The sequence below is a fragment of the Coffea eugenioides genome, chromosome 10 (assembly GCF_003713205.1).
Source record: "Coffea eugenioides isolate CCC68of chromosome 10, Ceug_1.0, whole genome shotgun sequence".
Taxonomy (NCBI): domain Eukaryota; kingdom Viridiplantae; phylum Streptophyta; class Magnoliopsida; order Gentianales; family Rubiaceae; genus Coffea; species Coffea eugenioides.
The window spans coordinates 3,696,829-3,711,890 of record NC_040044.1 but is presented as its reverse complement, the minus strand read 5'-3'; the positions used below and the strand labels follow the sequence as shown (position 1 = coordinate 3,711,890).

Here is a 15,062-nt window from a genome sequence, read left to right as displayed (position 1 = left end):
GGAATGTATCAACCAATGTAAAACTAACCTAAAGGTATGGGCCAAGGTTTGACGTACAAAGTACATAGCGCAAGTGTATACATTATTTATTATTGAATAATAGGAAAAACATGTTGACATTTTGTTTCTTTCCGATCAAATTATCTGAAAATTTTAAAAAAAAACTTCAATGAAACTCAAATCTAGGAAAAATTTCAGAGTTCGATGATAAAAAAATCAAAAACAAAAAAGGTAAAAAAAAGAAAAAAAAGAAAAAATCTTGAAAACACTATGGTAATCATCGAATTTAAGATGTAAGTAAATAAAAATATTCTTATATTTACCAATTACCCACCTTCAAATGCTACAATACGTTGTAAGGATAACCAAAAATCAGTAATATAATTTTTTTTTGCATATGTTGAATTAAAAAAATGAATTACCCATGCAGCTGGAGTGGGGATGGCAACCCGCGGGGCGCTAATTTGGGAGGGGGGGCGGGGGGAATTTTTTCCCCCGTTTAGAAATGGTTAATATATATATATATATATATAATTATATATATAGTATTTAATTTAATTAGTTACAAACTTATGATAATGATATTATTAGTTATGTGTATTATCTAATGTATATTAGTATATGTAATATAATTGATATTATCAATTATACTAATAATTATATATGTCTACTAATAGAAATTATTAATTAGTTATATTAAATTTACTAATACATTTATAGTAAATTTCTAATTACACTTAATACAATAACACTTTGTTCTAAAAAAAAAAGGCACAAAACACAATAATGAATTAGTGATTGTATTTTGGGAAAATGACCTGTTTCATCCCTCACATTTCGTAAAAAAATTCTTTTCGTAAAAGTGAAAACTTGACTACTTTAGTTGTATTTATTTCATCATATTGGATTGTATTCAAATAACTTTTGTTTGATTATTTCTATGAGTTTTAATTGTGAAATTATAATAAATAATAACTTGGTGATGTGTTGATATTTTAATATTTGATTATTTGCTAAAATTTAACTATAATAAAATTATATAACAAATTTTTATTAGCCCCGTAGAGAAAGCGGGATAGGGTAGGGATTGAACGGGGGCCGGGGGGGTGGGGGAATTAGTAGACCCCATCCCGCCTTGTTGCCATCCTTAAAATGGAGAATTGAGTTAGGGGTATAATTGCATGGTCAGGGAAATAAAAAAGCATTTTTTAATTAATTTAAAGTTAAGGGGAGGTGAGTGCTATTTATCTATAACACGTGACCAACTCATAAAGGAACACTGGAATTGGACTAGTCTTGTTTCCAAAGAAATCGAGCTCAAAAGCCCTGTCCGGCAGCAGGGAAAAAGAAAACTCCTGAGAAATCTAGAAAATAGACCATGTCGGGAATGGAAAGACTGCAAAGAATGTTCGCCGGCGCCGGGGGCGCTTTAGGCCACCCTCCACCGGACTCTCCGACTCTGGATTCATCGGAGCAAGTCTACATCTCATCTCTCGCCCTTCTCAAGATGCTGAAACACGGTAAACAATCTAGGGTTTCTAGTTGCCATCTATTGCTAGTTTCTTCCCTATACATGCTGTTTATTGGTTGATTTGGTTAAAGTTATTCGGGTGTTGGGGTTTCGGTCATGTAATTGGCTAATTAATTGGTTTTTTAGGGAGAGCTGGGGTACCAATGGAAGTGATGGGGCTGATGCTTGGGGATTTTGTGGATGAGTATACTGTGCGTGTTGTTGATGTGTTTGCGATGCCGCAGAGTGGTACTGGAGTGAGTGTTGAGGCTGTGGATCATGTTTTCCAGACCAATATGCTTGATATGCTCAAGCAAACTGGCAGGTACTAGACTACTAGTCCTTATATTGGATTTTTTGTAATTTTTGTAGATGTTCTAAAATTTTGATGCATGACGTTGGCTATCGGGCTATGAAAATTATTGGTACTTGGTCTGAGATTTACAGAGTAATTTCTGGTTCAAAGTTTTGGGAGAGCTTTTCTCCTTTCCTGGTTTGTGTGGGTCGTTGGTGTAGTTAGTGGAAATTAAAGAGATCGTCAAATGCGATGTAAAAGAAAGGAAAAATGTCAACAAATGTTAGAGTGGTTGTCCCTAGAACTTATTATTAAGCCCAAGTCCTATGCTAACACATAATGTTGTTTATTCTGTGTTGACTTTTGTGTTGCAAAATTTTGCTGTTTGGATTTCTGACTTCATTTTGGGGGAGAAGCTGTTGTTCTTGAGATAGAAATTGGATAAAGGAAACTATCTAGGACTTTTTGTTGTGGTAGTGCTTGATTGTTCTCTGAGCTTGTATTTGTAATATCCTATCCTGTGTTAGAAATCACTATCTAGGCAATGTATGTTAGGTTTTGATGCCAAAGTTTGAAGATAACTTGTCGAGTAACTCACTCGATTGGTGTGATATATACAACAAGAAGAAAAAGTCATACCTGTTTAGATAAGTATCTTTTAGGGCTTCTAGCTACATACATGCATGGGCACTAGTCTCCTCTTCCTATTGGTAGATTAAGCTAGATGGTCCACCTATTCAAAGCTTGTGAAGAATTTTTTGGCTTTTGTAATAGCTCTAGTTCTAATTTCGTGATCCTGTTGTTCGCTTACTTTCTTTGAAGGACTCCATTAAATCTCTTAGAATTTTTTAATTTTCTGGCTGAAAGGCCTGCATTTTTGGTGCTGCATTTCAAACTTATCTTATGTCTTAGTCAGTTATCAGATGTACGACTCATCTCTTCAAGCCCTCGAAATGCTTTGAAATAATCACTTCAAATGTGAAGTAACAATGACCCAAAGAACATCCTTTACGATTTTTTTTGGCCTTGTATTTTTCATGTTTCTTAATGTATAAATTAAATCTATCTGTTAATTGTGAAAGAACCAATTCCAATGTTGTGTTCATTTGAATTTATACCTCGGCTCAACTTCTCCAATAGCACATAGAGATATTCTGTTATTGGAATCCTTGGTGTCTGGTTTGGCTTACTTTTCGCAGTTGTTCAAGTGATTTGTTTCATTCCTCTTTCTATTAGCGCCTCTAATGTTTTAAGATTGCCTTGAATTTTTTCTTCTCAATAACTTGTTATGGTTCTTTCTACTTTTATACCTTTTTGTCTCCCTGTTGGCTTATTGTCACAGGCCAGAAATGGTGGTTGGTTGGTATCATTCGCATCCTGGATTTGGATGTTGGCTTTCTGGTGTGGACATCAATACTCAACAGGTTTGTTTTCTACTATAGTATCATACACTTTCCGTCTTGCCCTTTCCTTTTAAGAGGTTATCACATCCAACTCTTTTTTTTTTTTTTTGTTTAAACACTATTACTAGTAGCTTTCAACTAGTCCCTTATTATTCTTATCCTGGTGTATTCTGGCATTTATTAGTCATCTAGCACATAACTAAATTCCCCTTTCCTTTTTCTGCTCTTTTTCTTCTTTCAATGTAACGTTTGGACTTCTGTTTATTCTTGAAGTAACATCAAAACAGTTTTTGTATTTCTACTAAACACTATGCATCTGCAAGCATGTCATTTCTTTCTTTCTTTCTTTCTTTCTTTCTTTTTCCTGATATAGTCATCTGCAGGAATAGTGTTACATGCAGGTTTTACATTCTTTCTTCTAGATACACTGGTTGGTTTGTATTAGATTCTAGTTCTCGAGCATACTAATATTTGAGTGTTTAGTCATTCTTCATCCATAGATGGTCCTTTAGAATATAGTATCACTTGGAAATAGCTAATTTCTGAAATTTGACTAACTTGCTTGCATTTTGTAGCTTAAGCTAAACGGCTAGTTTTTAGGTATCAGTGTTGACTAGTCAATTTTGTGGTGCTGTGCAGAGTTTTGAAGCTTTAAATCAAAGAGCTGTGGCAGTTGTGGTAGATCCAATTCAGAGTGTTAAAGGAAAGGTGGTAATTGATGCATTTCGGTTGATTAATCCTCAGACTATGATGCTCGGGCAAGAGCCACGGCAGACAACATCCAACCTTGGTCATCTAAACAAACCATCAATCCAGGTCAAGCTGAAGGCTTTCTTTGGTTTTTTTTTTTATTGGATATCATAGTGTGATAGGTTCTAGTTGATAAATTGGTCTCTCTTTTACAGGCATTGATCCATGGTTTGAATAGGCATTATTACTCAATAGCAATCAACTACAGAAAGAATGAACTTGAGGAGAAAATGCTACTTAATCTTCACAAAAAGAAATGGACTGATGGGTTGACACTCCAGAGGTTTGACACACATTCTAAAACCAACGAGCAAACAGTTCAGGTTTGATTCAGTTTTATGGCACTGCAGAAAGTTCTCAAGTGAATTGTATTGAGACAACTCTATTTATCTGTAAGTTTTATAACCTTATGGTGTTTGTTGCAGGAAATGCTAAACTTGGCCATCAAATACAATAAAGCAGTTCAAGAGGAGGATGAGCTGCCACCAGAGAAGTTGGCAATTGCAAATGTGGGAAGGCAAGATGCCAAGAAGCATCTCGAAGAGCACGTTTCTAACTTGATGTCATCAAACATTATTCAGACCTTGGGAACAATGCTTGATACAGTTGGCTTTTAATGACTTTTCTTTAGGAAATGCCAAAATGCTTGATATTTGATTCTGCTGTCCTATGAATGTGATCACTTATTTATTTATTAAGGTTACAGCCCTCAATATTCATGATTCGCACTGTCTTTCTGATGTTGCACTTGGATTAGAGTGATCAAAACATTTCCATGAACAGCATTGATTGTAATTCAGTTGTCATCGTACATCTTTTCTCTTGTTTTGTTTGAAGTCGTCTTTTTGTGGTTTAATGAAATTCTGCACTGATTTCTCTCTCATATTTCCTCTTAGTTTATTATTTGATTTCTTCCCGTAGAGTCGGTTAGAGGGATAATGACGGGAGAATATCCTTTTGCTTGCACTCCTGATGAAAGGATGTTATCAGGACCCAGACGGAATTAACTTTTGTTCTTTATTACTAGTAGACAAATCTTCTGTTCGTGGCCTTGCAATAATTTAAAAGTCTAAATGCATACACAGTGGATCACCAGAATTATTGAAGGTGCAAAGCACGTTTTTTTATTCTACCGTTACGCAAGCAAGAACTGAACTTTTACATATTGTTCGACATATAAACAAACAAACCATGCACAAGATGATCTGAACTTTTTCACCATTGCTGCTTATACCTGATTTATGAATGAAGCACAGCGCTTAATCAGCATGCGAGCTTTATCTGAATAGGGATTAAATATATGGAAAACATGATCCTCCCCTGGTGTCTCCACCATCTCTGCCTTGCCTTGCTCTTGCTCTTAGCGAACTCAGCCTATCGCTTTGTGCAACAAATATGATGATAAAATCACAAGCCAATCTTGAGAGACTTTCAGCACCGCCATCTACAAATGGATTAATCAAAGGATCATCACAGCCTTTACCAGATGGACAAACAAATTGCCACCATTTATCAACCATGCCTTTTCTCACCGGATCTTTAGCCTCTATCCCAATTGGATCTTCGCCCCAGAAATATGGATGTATCATAATAGTTCCTCTCAACTTAAGTCCCCCAATCCTAGGGGGGTCAGCATAGCCAGCCCGAATTGCCATGTGGTGCGAAAGATTGGCCCCTGCACTGTCCCCTGCTAGGAACACTTTGCTGAAGTCAACGCACTCCCTTAGCCAATCTTCAGAGCCTTCACCAGAAATATGTGAGGCAACCCATTTTAGCACTGCCCAAGAGTCTTCATAGGCTGCAGGAAGCGGGTGCTCCGGGACAAGTCTGTAGTCCACAGAAACAGCAATAATTTTAGCCTCTGCCACCAGCAGGTTGAGACAATTGTGGTATTTTGGATCAGAGGGAGATGATATGCAAAATGCTCCCCCGTGAAAGTAAACGAGTAGAGGGAGTCTCTGGGTTTTGGTAACCAGATTTGGACGATACAACCTCGCGGTTACACCGGCTTCTGGGATGACTATGATGTCTTTGGATGAAACGCCAGTTTTTGAGTCGAAGGCTGCTGGTGTGATTTCAGTGCCCAAGAGTCTTTCCACGGTTCCATCTTTGTAGACCCTTAGGTAGGGGGGAACTTCGTCAGCTATTTCCGAATTGTATGAGCCCATATTGTGTGCGAAAGACACCGAGAAAGACGGGAAAAGTGAAGTGAGTTGCTGAACTGCGGAGACAGCTCTATGCACTAATAAGTCTGGAGGGGAAGAATTTGTAGAAGTGCTGTAGGACAGGCCTTGGACTCTTTAGAGTTTAGACAAGGCACCCTTGGCAGTGCTGGCAACAAATAATTGCTTTAGTTGGTGGGCGCCATATGCTGTTGTTGGAGCAAACCATGCTGGGCAAATAGCCACTATTTGGCCAACAATGCACAATTTGAATGCGTAAGGCTGAGACAGCACAATGGCGTAATTATGATAGGTGGTTGACAGTCCTAACGAAATATTACAGAAATAAATTACTACATTTCCATTGCAAAGATGCACAAATTTCTTTGTGATGATTGACAACACATTTAAGACGTAGTATTATTATTTCATGTCTTTCCCCGTGGAGGAGTATGCGATTGGATAAATTACTATAGTTATGGTTTCATACATTTTAGGTACTTGGGCAGCCATTAGCCAGAGATTTGGAAGAGAGAGTGTTCGGACCCTAATTAAGTCTGTTTTCTGTCTGTTGCTGAAGTGGAAGAGCTACTAGATTTCCGAATTGCTGAAAGGCTGTCCATCGTCAACTGTTGTTTAAACATTCTTTAGAAAAATGCTATAAGCCAAATTGGTTTATTGATTCAGAACAATTTCCCCCTCCCAGCAAAGGAAAGAGTGTAAATTTCACCTCAATGTTCTTCGTTAATTCATCACAACCATGCATATCTAGCATAGCATTTTCTTGTCCAAAAGACATCAAGAACTAGGTCGGTAACTTACCACACGATACGATCCTAATAGAAAATTATAGCACCGAGGAGGAAGAAGACGATAATTCATGGTAATCCTTTTCTCTACATGACTATCTTCCAATCCCCACAAACGACTAATGATCTCAAAATATAACCTGACTCGCCGTGATTATTGGAGTTGAATCTATCAAACTTTTTCCTTAAAAATAAGAGGTTAGTTGTCTAGCTGACACTTGACATGACCAAAAAGCATATATAGGACGAAGATGTTAGCAAATAGTAGTAGTAGTTGACAATTTCCTTGTCCAGGAGTGAGACTTTTCTAACCTACCGCGAGTTTGACCAAATGCAAGCATAAACGCCCACGATTCTTGCCTGATCCTTCGGGGAAAAAAATATCAATGAACCGAATGCCAGACAACGCCTTGCGACAAACTGAAAATGATTTTAGAGTATATATACATGCAATTGGCTTCCCAGATTTATTATATTGTGAATGATAAATATCAGAACCCATGTCATTGTAGATTACGATGATTAGAAAGGAATACTATGCGTTTACCTCAGATTTAATATGCAAATTCGTTGTTTGGTGATACTGAAGTTTTGGGATGAAGGGATAGTTTTGGAATGTAGAGCTGTGAAGAATTGCATTTTTATTCTTTTATTTTTCTTTCCTTTCGGGGGTTAAGAACTCTGGTTCTTGAATTCTACTAGCACCAAAGAGTAATTCTCAACAATCAACTTGGTTGTCCAGTCCTCCGGATCCAATCCATGGTCAAAAATGGCTTTTACTGAAGATTAAAGAGGAGTTGAGCTGGATCTCTTGCTTTCTCATGGGACTTCTTGTGCGATATAGCGAAACAAACTTTAAACTAACGTTGTCGTTCCTAAGAGGAGATGAAGATTGAATTAGATTCCACACTACTAATTAATCCCATGCTTAACCACAAGAATGTCTGACCATCCCTTCCCTGCCTATCCTGCTCCCACAAGAAAATTATAATTAACGAAAAAGGAAAATGATGTAGCCATGTAAACAACGGATTAAGATTTTAAAATGATGTAGCCATGTTCCCAACATATTCCTTTTGAAGCTAAATAAAGCAAGGAAATCCATCAATGAAGCAAAGGAGTCATGTCCTTGTTGAAGAAATCAGCCAATCTTGGGATCAATAATATTTTTTGGCCTTCTCAGATTGCAAACTGTATAAAGGCAAGGCATGGTCCTCTTCTTCAGTCTCTTGGATCTCAACCACCCCCATCCATCCGATCCGACCCAATACTTGATAATAAAGCCACCCTCTATCCTTCAAGATGTCTTTCTCAGCCACACCACACAAACAAGCAAAGCACCATCCCTTGCCCCACCATCTACCACCGGGTTGACTTTCCTATCAGGGTCTATGGACTCCGACCCGATAGGACCGAAACCCCCAGAAAACGGATGCACCAAAGCAAGTCCAAGAATATCCAAACCCAACTTCAACTCGGGTTTCCCAGCAGCCATAACCAGATTATGAGCTGTATTACCCACAAATAAACACATGTCCAAAGTCTGCATGGCTATCCAACCAAGCGTCAGGTCCGTCACAATTACGGTGAGACGCAACCCACTGGAGCGAAGCCCAAGAATCCTCATGTCCAATGGGAATTGGGGAGAGGGTGCTCCGCAGCCCTTCTTCTCTACAGTGAACGGAAACCGCAACCACTTGAGCTTCGGATACCATGGTATTGAGGTAAATATGGCAGTTGAGAGTGGAGGGCGTGGAAAGACAAAAAGCCCCTCCATGGACGTGAAAAAGAAGAGGAAGTTTATTAGTAGTATTATTACTAGTACCATGATGGTTGATGCTGCTGAGGTTTGGGAGGTAGATTCGAACGTAAACTGCAGTTCGAGGTGCGATGTTAAGTATGTCTTTGGATGCGGATCAGTTCCTAAGAGTCTTTGGACGTAGCCAACGCCTGTTTGAGGATCAGTCCCTAAGAGTCCAAAGCCATTTTTGTAGACTCGTAGTAATGGAAGGAACTCAAAAGTCTAATTCAGCCTGCTCTGTATCCATTGGATAATCTGAGATGAAGGGAAAGGAGGAAAATTGGAAGAAGGGTCCGTTTGGTTCCATGAAAAAATTTTGTTCTTTAGTTTCATGATTTTGTGGAGTGTTTGGTTAGCTTTTCAAAGCTCCTTCAAATATTTTCCATTGCAATGACTCCACCATAATATCATGCGATAATTTCAGAAACCTTCCCTAAAATTTTTAATAATTTCACTAGCCTTCTCTAAAGTTTATAATATTATATAAACCTCCTTTGAGATTAAGATTTTTATAACAAAATTAATCCAAAAAAAAGTAACATTAAAACATTATATTAAGGAAAGAAATGAAACTTTTATTTCATAAATACCCCTTGTGCATGTCTATAAGTTGTATTAATAAAAAAATTAAAATAATTAAAAGTCGAAAACAATTAATACATACATTTTACCAATCAAAAAGTTCACATTCAATAAATTAGACAACACAAATAAACAACAAAACTACACTAATGATCATAAAATTTAACAAAATAGACTAATCATTTCTTTTAACATAATATTTGCTATGATTTTTCTAATTTTGAACAGAAAAAATTTTCGAATGATGCTGCAAGGACTAAAAGTTCAAAAATTATTGAAATTTTGACTAAAAAAATTAAAAAACCAAAAGCTTCTCCGGTCCAGTATAAATCATCAATTTCAAAAATTTAGTTAATTAATTAACTAATCAATTATTATTAAAAAAAAAGAGCTGCAGAAGCGGGATTCAATCTCCTGCTGCACTACTCTAAACAGGTTACAGCTGAGGGAAAAAAGAGAGAGAGAAAGGAAAATGGAGAAGACGATGGTGCTGAGATCATTATATCGGGCCTTTTGCCGCGGATCTCTGGGTATCTCCTCTTCCTCCAGCGGTAGCGCCGCTGCCGTCGTCGCCGCCGTGAACCACGTCCGCCACCTCCATCTTAATCGCCCTTCCATTCCGACGTCTTCTTCCAAACCACTCGCTTCTGGTACTTTCCAATGGCTTTCTCTATCACTTAGTCTTTTTTCTTTCAACATATCCCTGTATATCTATTTGAGGTCTTGGAGGATTTAATTTTCAGGAATTTATTCTTGAATTTGCTTCTATATTTACCTTTGAGTGTACTAATAATGGCCCAAAAGATAAACATATTTACGCTGACTCTTAATTTCTGAGTAATTAGTATATTGATAGAGTGTTAACCTATTTAGCTCAGATGCATCATAAGAAATTGCTCAATTTGATTGTTACTATCACATATCTGTTGACCATGAATTCAGTTATCACATAAAAATTATTTTCCCCCCTCTTTGGTAGCTTTCCACGGGAACCAACTAGATACATTCAGCTATATTCGATTTGCTTAAGGGAAGAAACTTGGATAGACTACCTAGGGCTACTAGTGGACCAATGCTTTAAATACATGCACTGTTTGAGGGATTAGGGGCCTCCAGAGCATAATTTACGATCACAATTGAGTTGGATTAAATATAAATGTTTAAGGTTAGAAGTTATACATTTTGCACCAAAATGTGTAGACATCCTTGTTGGCCACGTTTTGGAATGAAGCTGAAGAGATCTTCTGTAAGAGTGTACGAATTTTTTTTTTTAAGATGTGCATCCTACATTACATTCCCCTATGATGAATGCGGATGCCCCTGCGCCACATTCTGGAAGGTACAATAACTGATGCACATGGTAAAAGTATCTTTCTATGTAAACTAAGTCTGGTTAAGTTTTTTTTTATTTTTTTTTATTTTTAAGTCTGTTTAGGTTTTTCCCTTGCTTTGTCCTCTGATCAGTTTCTATTGTATAAGTTTATCATTCTTGATTGCGCTTAGAATCTAATTTTCTTCATTTTGACATCACTGAATTATAGATTTTCAGAATCCTTTTACCATGAGAATTGGGAATGCTCGTTATTTTTCTGAAGATGTGGCTCATACACCTGACATAAAAGACTCAGAGATCGAATGTGCGTTTAAGGACTTAATGGCCACAAACTGGGATGAGCTTCCTCCAGCAGTTGTCCATGATGTGAAGAAAGCACTGTCTAAAGGAACTGATGACAAATCTAGTCAGGAGGCATTGGCCAATGTGTTTCGTGCAGCAGAGGCGGTTGAGGAGTTCACTGGGATTCTTACTTCATTGAAGATGGCAATTGATGATAGCATTGGGCTAAGTGGTGAGGTGAGATGAGTTCTATGAAGTTTTGGACTGACTTATTTTTAACTTTCAGTCCACTGCCACATGCTAAAATTTTGTTCTTTATGCAGGATGTGAAGCCATTGCCAAAAGAAATGGCTGATGCACTAGAAACTGTCCACCAGCGCTATGTTGCATATTTGGGCGCATTTGGTCCAGAAGAGGGCTATCTAAAAAAGAAAGTTGAGACTGAGTTAGGTACAAAAATGATACACCTAAAGATGAGGTGCAGTGGCCTTCATTCAGAGTGGGGAAAGGTACGGTTTTCCATCCAGTGATTTCATGAGGCATTCTTCCTGTCTTAGCAGAAATCATATTCATTGGGTCTAGGCTGGTTTTGTACATGTCCTTCTTCATTTTTTATGAATTTAACATAAAAGTATTCATTATAGTAACCAATCTGCTGGAAATTAGGTCTGCCTTGTGTATAATCTGTCTGATTTGTTTCAACTTTCATGATGTATGTCTTGCATTCAAAGGATTTTATGATTCTATCTCACTTTGAAGAGTTCGTGCTCGTGTTATAACTGAATATGTTTTGTCGACATTCTTCTATGAAACTTATTTGTTCCAGAAATTAGTATTAGAAATGATTTTCTCAACTGCATTGTTTGGTAGTGGCAGTAAATGGACGTGACTTGAAATTAATTATCTCTCTTGCTTTATAAATAAACAGTGACTTGTGAACAAATGATACGTATGCCTGATGTGGATGAAACATTGACTTGGCTGCTTGCATTCTTGACTGCAGGTCACAGTTCTTGGGACTTCTGGACTTGCTGGTTCTTATGTTGAACAAAGATCTTAAGTTTGAAATGAGGATTATGGAGCCTGGTCTTTCGATGTTTTCTTCCCTTGAAGAACAATATGGAGGGCCTATTGTTGTTTTTAAGTCCTGATGCTGTTGGCTTTATATATGTTTCGACTTCTGTTAGCAAGTTTGACTACAAATTTTGGAAGTTATTAATAATGTCTAGCAATGCGTGTAGAGAAAACTGGTGCATCCGCACGCCTAATCAATGTCTCTATCCATCATTTCAGAATCTAATCTTTGTTCTTTCAGCTAAACTGTTCGCAATTTTCTCTTGCTGCACTTTAGTTTATGTGATGCAAAATTCTAGTATTTAATTTCTTGTGTATGTTTGACAGAAATTCATGTAAATGTGTTTCTTTCTAAGACCTATTTTTCCCCTCCACGGTTTATTTTCTTTGTCACCCACAAGAAATTCTGCAATCTAGGACATGTTCTCGAGCCAATAGCAATGATCTGGCTCCAAAACTTCTTCTGGACTTAGTGGGTGAAATAAAAGTGGTACTCTACCGCGATTATTCAAATTAATTCTCCCCAAGTAACTGTCATTGGCAAATTCTGAAGCCTTTTTTTTTGGCTCAAATTCTGAAGCTTAATGCTTCTGTTTACAGTCTTTGTGGCTCATTATTGAAATTTTTGTTTTATGTGGACAATTACATATTCATAATCCTGCTGTAGTTATGTTGCTAGTATAATTACAATAGCCTCCACCTGTCGGTCTTTTGGTTTCATGCTGTTGATTATGTGGATTGTCAGTTTTCCCCTCTTTTGATTTTGCAGGATTTTAATGGCGGGCAATTGCAGTTGAAGTTCATGTTATGAAACTGACGTTGCAGGAAAGATGGCTGGTTCCTTTTTCTTAATATTAAAAGCTGCTGTGGTGCTTGGAAAGTTAAAATTGGATCTCAAAAGTCAAAACGAAATCCATTTCCCATAAAGGACAACTAGACCTTCTTCTTTTATTCTCTGTTTACAGTTGCCTTTTTTTGTTTATTTGGTGTCGTGAAGTTCGAACTCGGAAACTTTTCTTCTCCTTCAAATGTGAATTACTTCTGAAAAAAATATCAGCACAGGACAGGAAATACAGGATGGGTCTTGAAACAAAGTTAAATTTGTTACAGTATTTTGATGACTCCAGTAGATTTACGCCATAACCAAGAATCTGAAGGGGATTTAGGTAGAGGAGGCAGCAGCAAGGCCTTTCTGCAGAGGCCGAATGGCCAGCCCTGGCAATGACTCAGCTCCTGAATAATTGAGTGGCGTCTCCAGAAATCCTGGAAATCAATCCTGCCCAGGCTGGAGCTGCGGGTAAATGCAGTTTTAGCAGATGCAAATGCCCCCATGCTGGAAACAGTTGAACAGCGAGAGAGACGACTATGGGGCGAGAAGTAGTCATCCATTGGTTCATCATCATTGCCCTTTTGATGCATTGGCTTGGGAGTAACAAAGAGTTCTCTGGTTTCTGGAGATAAAGCCCAGCTGAAATTATCCACTGTAAGCCCGGAATTGCGGCTGATTTTGGACTCCATGTATGTACTTATGATGGCTGAGACAAATATCTGCAAGCAACAAACCCATAAACGTGTTTTTAGGTGCTCTTTTAGGTGAAAAAGAAGAGTAAAAGGAGGTGGTTTTTTTTATCGCTGAATCGAACTCCCCCCACTCAGCACTGAATCTGAGTGCTTCATTCTTAATGAAACAGAAAATACAAAAACATTTGACATCAATTAGTACAGTACTTCTTCATCATCATAGTCACCGTAAGGAAGATGATCATCTTCTGGGGTCGAGGAAGAAAGCCTTCCACGAAAAGTATGGCAGTCAGAAAATGCATCCCTCAGAGTTGAAGTGCGAAATTTGCATCTTTTTGAGGGATCTGATGACTCTTCATGGTGGGTGCGGCAGTTGGAAAATGCATCCTTGAGGGTGGCAGAAAGACATTTGCATCTCTTGGTTGTATTTGGTGGTTCTTCTTGACGAGGAATACTCATATCGCAAGTAATGATGATTTGTTGAGTTGGATGGAAGTTGCAGGTGAAAAACAGGATACAGAACTAAATAAGCGCTCGTATTTGCACGTCTCATTTGATGTTCGCATTGAAATACTCGGGTGACAGTGGCCTTCCAACCCATCTCTGTCTTATCTCTATCTAAACTTTTTTATCTTTGGTGTAAAGATAAAGTTAAAAGCAGAGAAGAAAGTTCAACTAATTAAATTCTGAAACCCATAATTATACATGGATTCCTGAATTCCTTCTGACCCAAAACAAAAGTCTGCGGACCTTTGGATCCTGCAAGCTTTGTGTAGCTAGTTTTAGTTTTGCGACTATTTTCAGTTTTACTTCATCCTAAAGTAAAACTAGTTAGTATAAAGCACAAACTTGATACCAAACAATGACTACTAACTGAAAATTGTTGTTAAAAGTGATGCTTTGTCCATGATACTATTATTACTCGAAAAGAATATAGCAATTTGGTATCATATGTAGTTTGAGAAAGTGATGTTAGCAACTTTACTGAATTCAACACAAGGAGAAAAGGTCCTGAGAGCAATAATTGTGAGCACCTTTTGCCTTTTTCTTTTTAAACACATGCTTTCACGTATTGAAGTTCCCATAACAACTTTTTGCAAGGCACGACTTTAGATCATCTGCAATGGTCCCAATAATAGCATGCGTCGCATTTACTAAATGCTACCTGAACTTCAGCAATCTAATGCTGGAACTACACATCAATTTGATCTCTTTAGTCACTCTAGTTTTTCCTGCAACGAACGTACTGAGTTTCCTCCCTGGAGCTCTGAATCAATACTAAAGATCAATGTACAGAAACCCTTTAAAAATAATGAACTCAACATGGAAGCACAGGAATCCCAAGTCTGAGCTGATGATATACAGACGGTAAATTGTCTTAGCGTTTTTTAGATTGTGCGAAGTTTTAGCTCCCGTATGAACCTGGCAAAATATGTTATCTCCAGACATTCAATTTGTGAGCTTATTCAGAGCATTATTCATTTCTCCCTTGTAAGTGGGAATACTATCAACAGGCTGAGATGTGCAGGCTATTAGTAGC

At 37.6% G+C, this 15,062-nt stretch overlaps 4 protein-coding genes across 4 annotated transcripts; 2 read left to right on the top strand and 2 right to left on the bottom strand.

Moving 5' to 3' along the window:
• Positions 1-1,294: 1,294 nt before the first annotated feature.
• Positions 1,295-4,841, top strand: LOC113749206 (26S proteasome non-ATPase regulatory subunit 14 homolog). Its single transcript, XM_027292883.1, has 6 exons — positions 1,295-1,520; positions 1,658-1,835; positions 3,148-3,229; positions 3,848-4,024; positions 4,114-4,281; positions 4,384-4,841. Exons 1-6 carry the CDS (start codon positions 1,379-1,381, stop codon positions 4,573-4,575), a joined length of 939 nt encoding a protein of 312 aa, XP_027148684.1. The 5' UTR covers positions 1,295-1,378; the 3' UTR covers positions 4,576-4,841.
• A 215-nt stretch (positions 4,842-5,056) lies between these two features.
• LOC113749620 (probable carboxylesterase 2) lies at positions 5,057-6,214 on the bottom strand. The gene is given in 2 exon segments (XM_027293421.1): positions 5,057-5,319; positions 5,321-6,214. Coding segments are annotated over 2 exon segments (939 nt in total). The 5' UTR covers positions 6,127-6,214; the 3' UTR covers positions 5,057-5,186.
• Positions 6,215-9,706: 3,492 nt separating this feature from the next.
• LOC113749108 (succinate dehydrogenase subunit 5, mitochondrial) lies at positions 9,707-12,282 on the top strand. The gene is made up of 4 exons (XM_027292769.1): positions 9,707-9,962; positions 10,854-11,164; positions 11,251-11,436; positions 11,931-12,282. Exons 1-4 carry the CDS (start codon positions 9,785-9,787, stop codon positions 11,985-11,987), a joined length of 732 nt encoding a protein of 243 aa, XP_027148570.1. The 5' UTR covers positions 9,707-9,784; the 3' UTR covers positions 11,988-12,282.
• Positions 12,283-12,993: 711 nt separating this feature from the next.
• Positions 12,994-14,081, bottom strand: LOC113749852. The gene is made up of 2 exons (XM_027293720.1): positions 13,730-14,081; positions 12,994-13,549 (listed from the first exon to the last, which is right to left on the bottom strand). The coding sequence occupies exons 1-2, from the start codon at positions 13,979-13,981 to the stop codon at positions 13,106-13,108; spliced, it is 696 nt and encodes a 231-aa protein (XP_027149521.1). The 5' UTR covers positions 13,982-14,081; the 3' UTR covers positions 12,994-13,105.
• Positions 14,082-15,062: the final 981 nt, after the last annotated feature.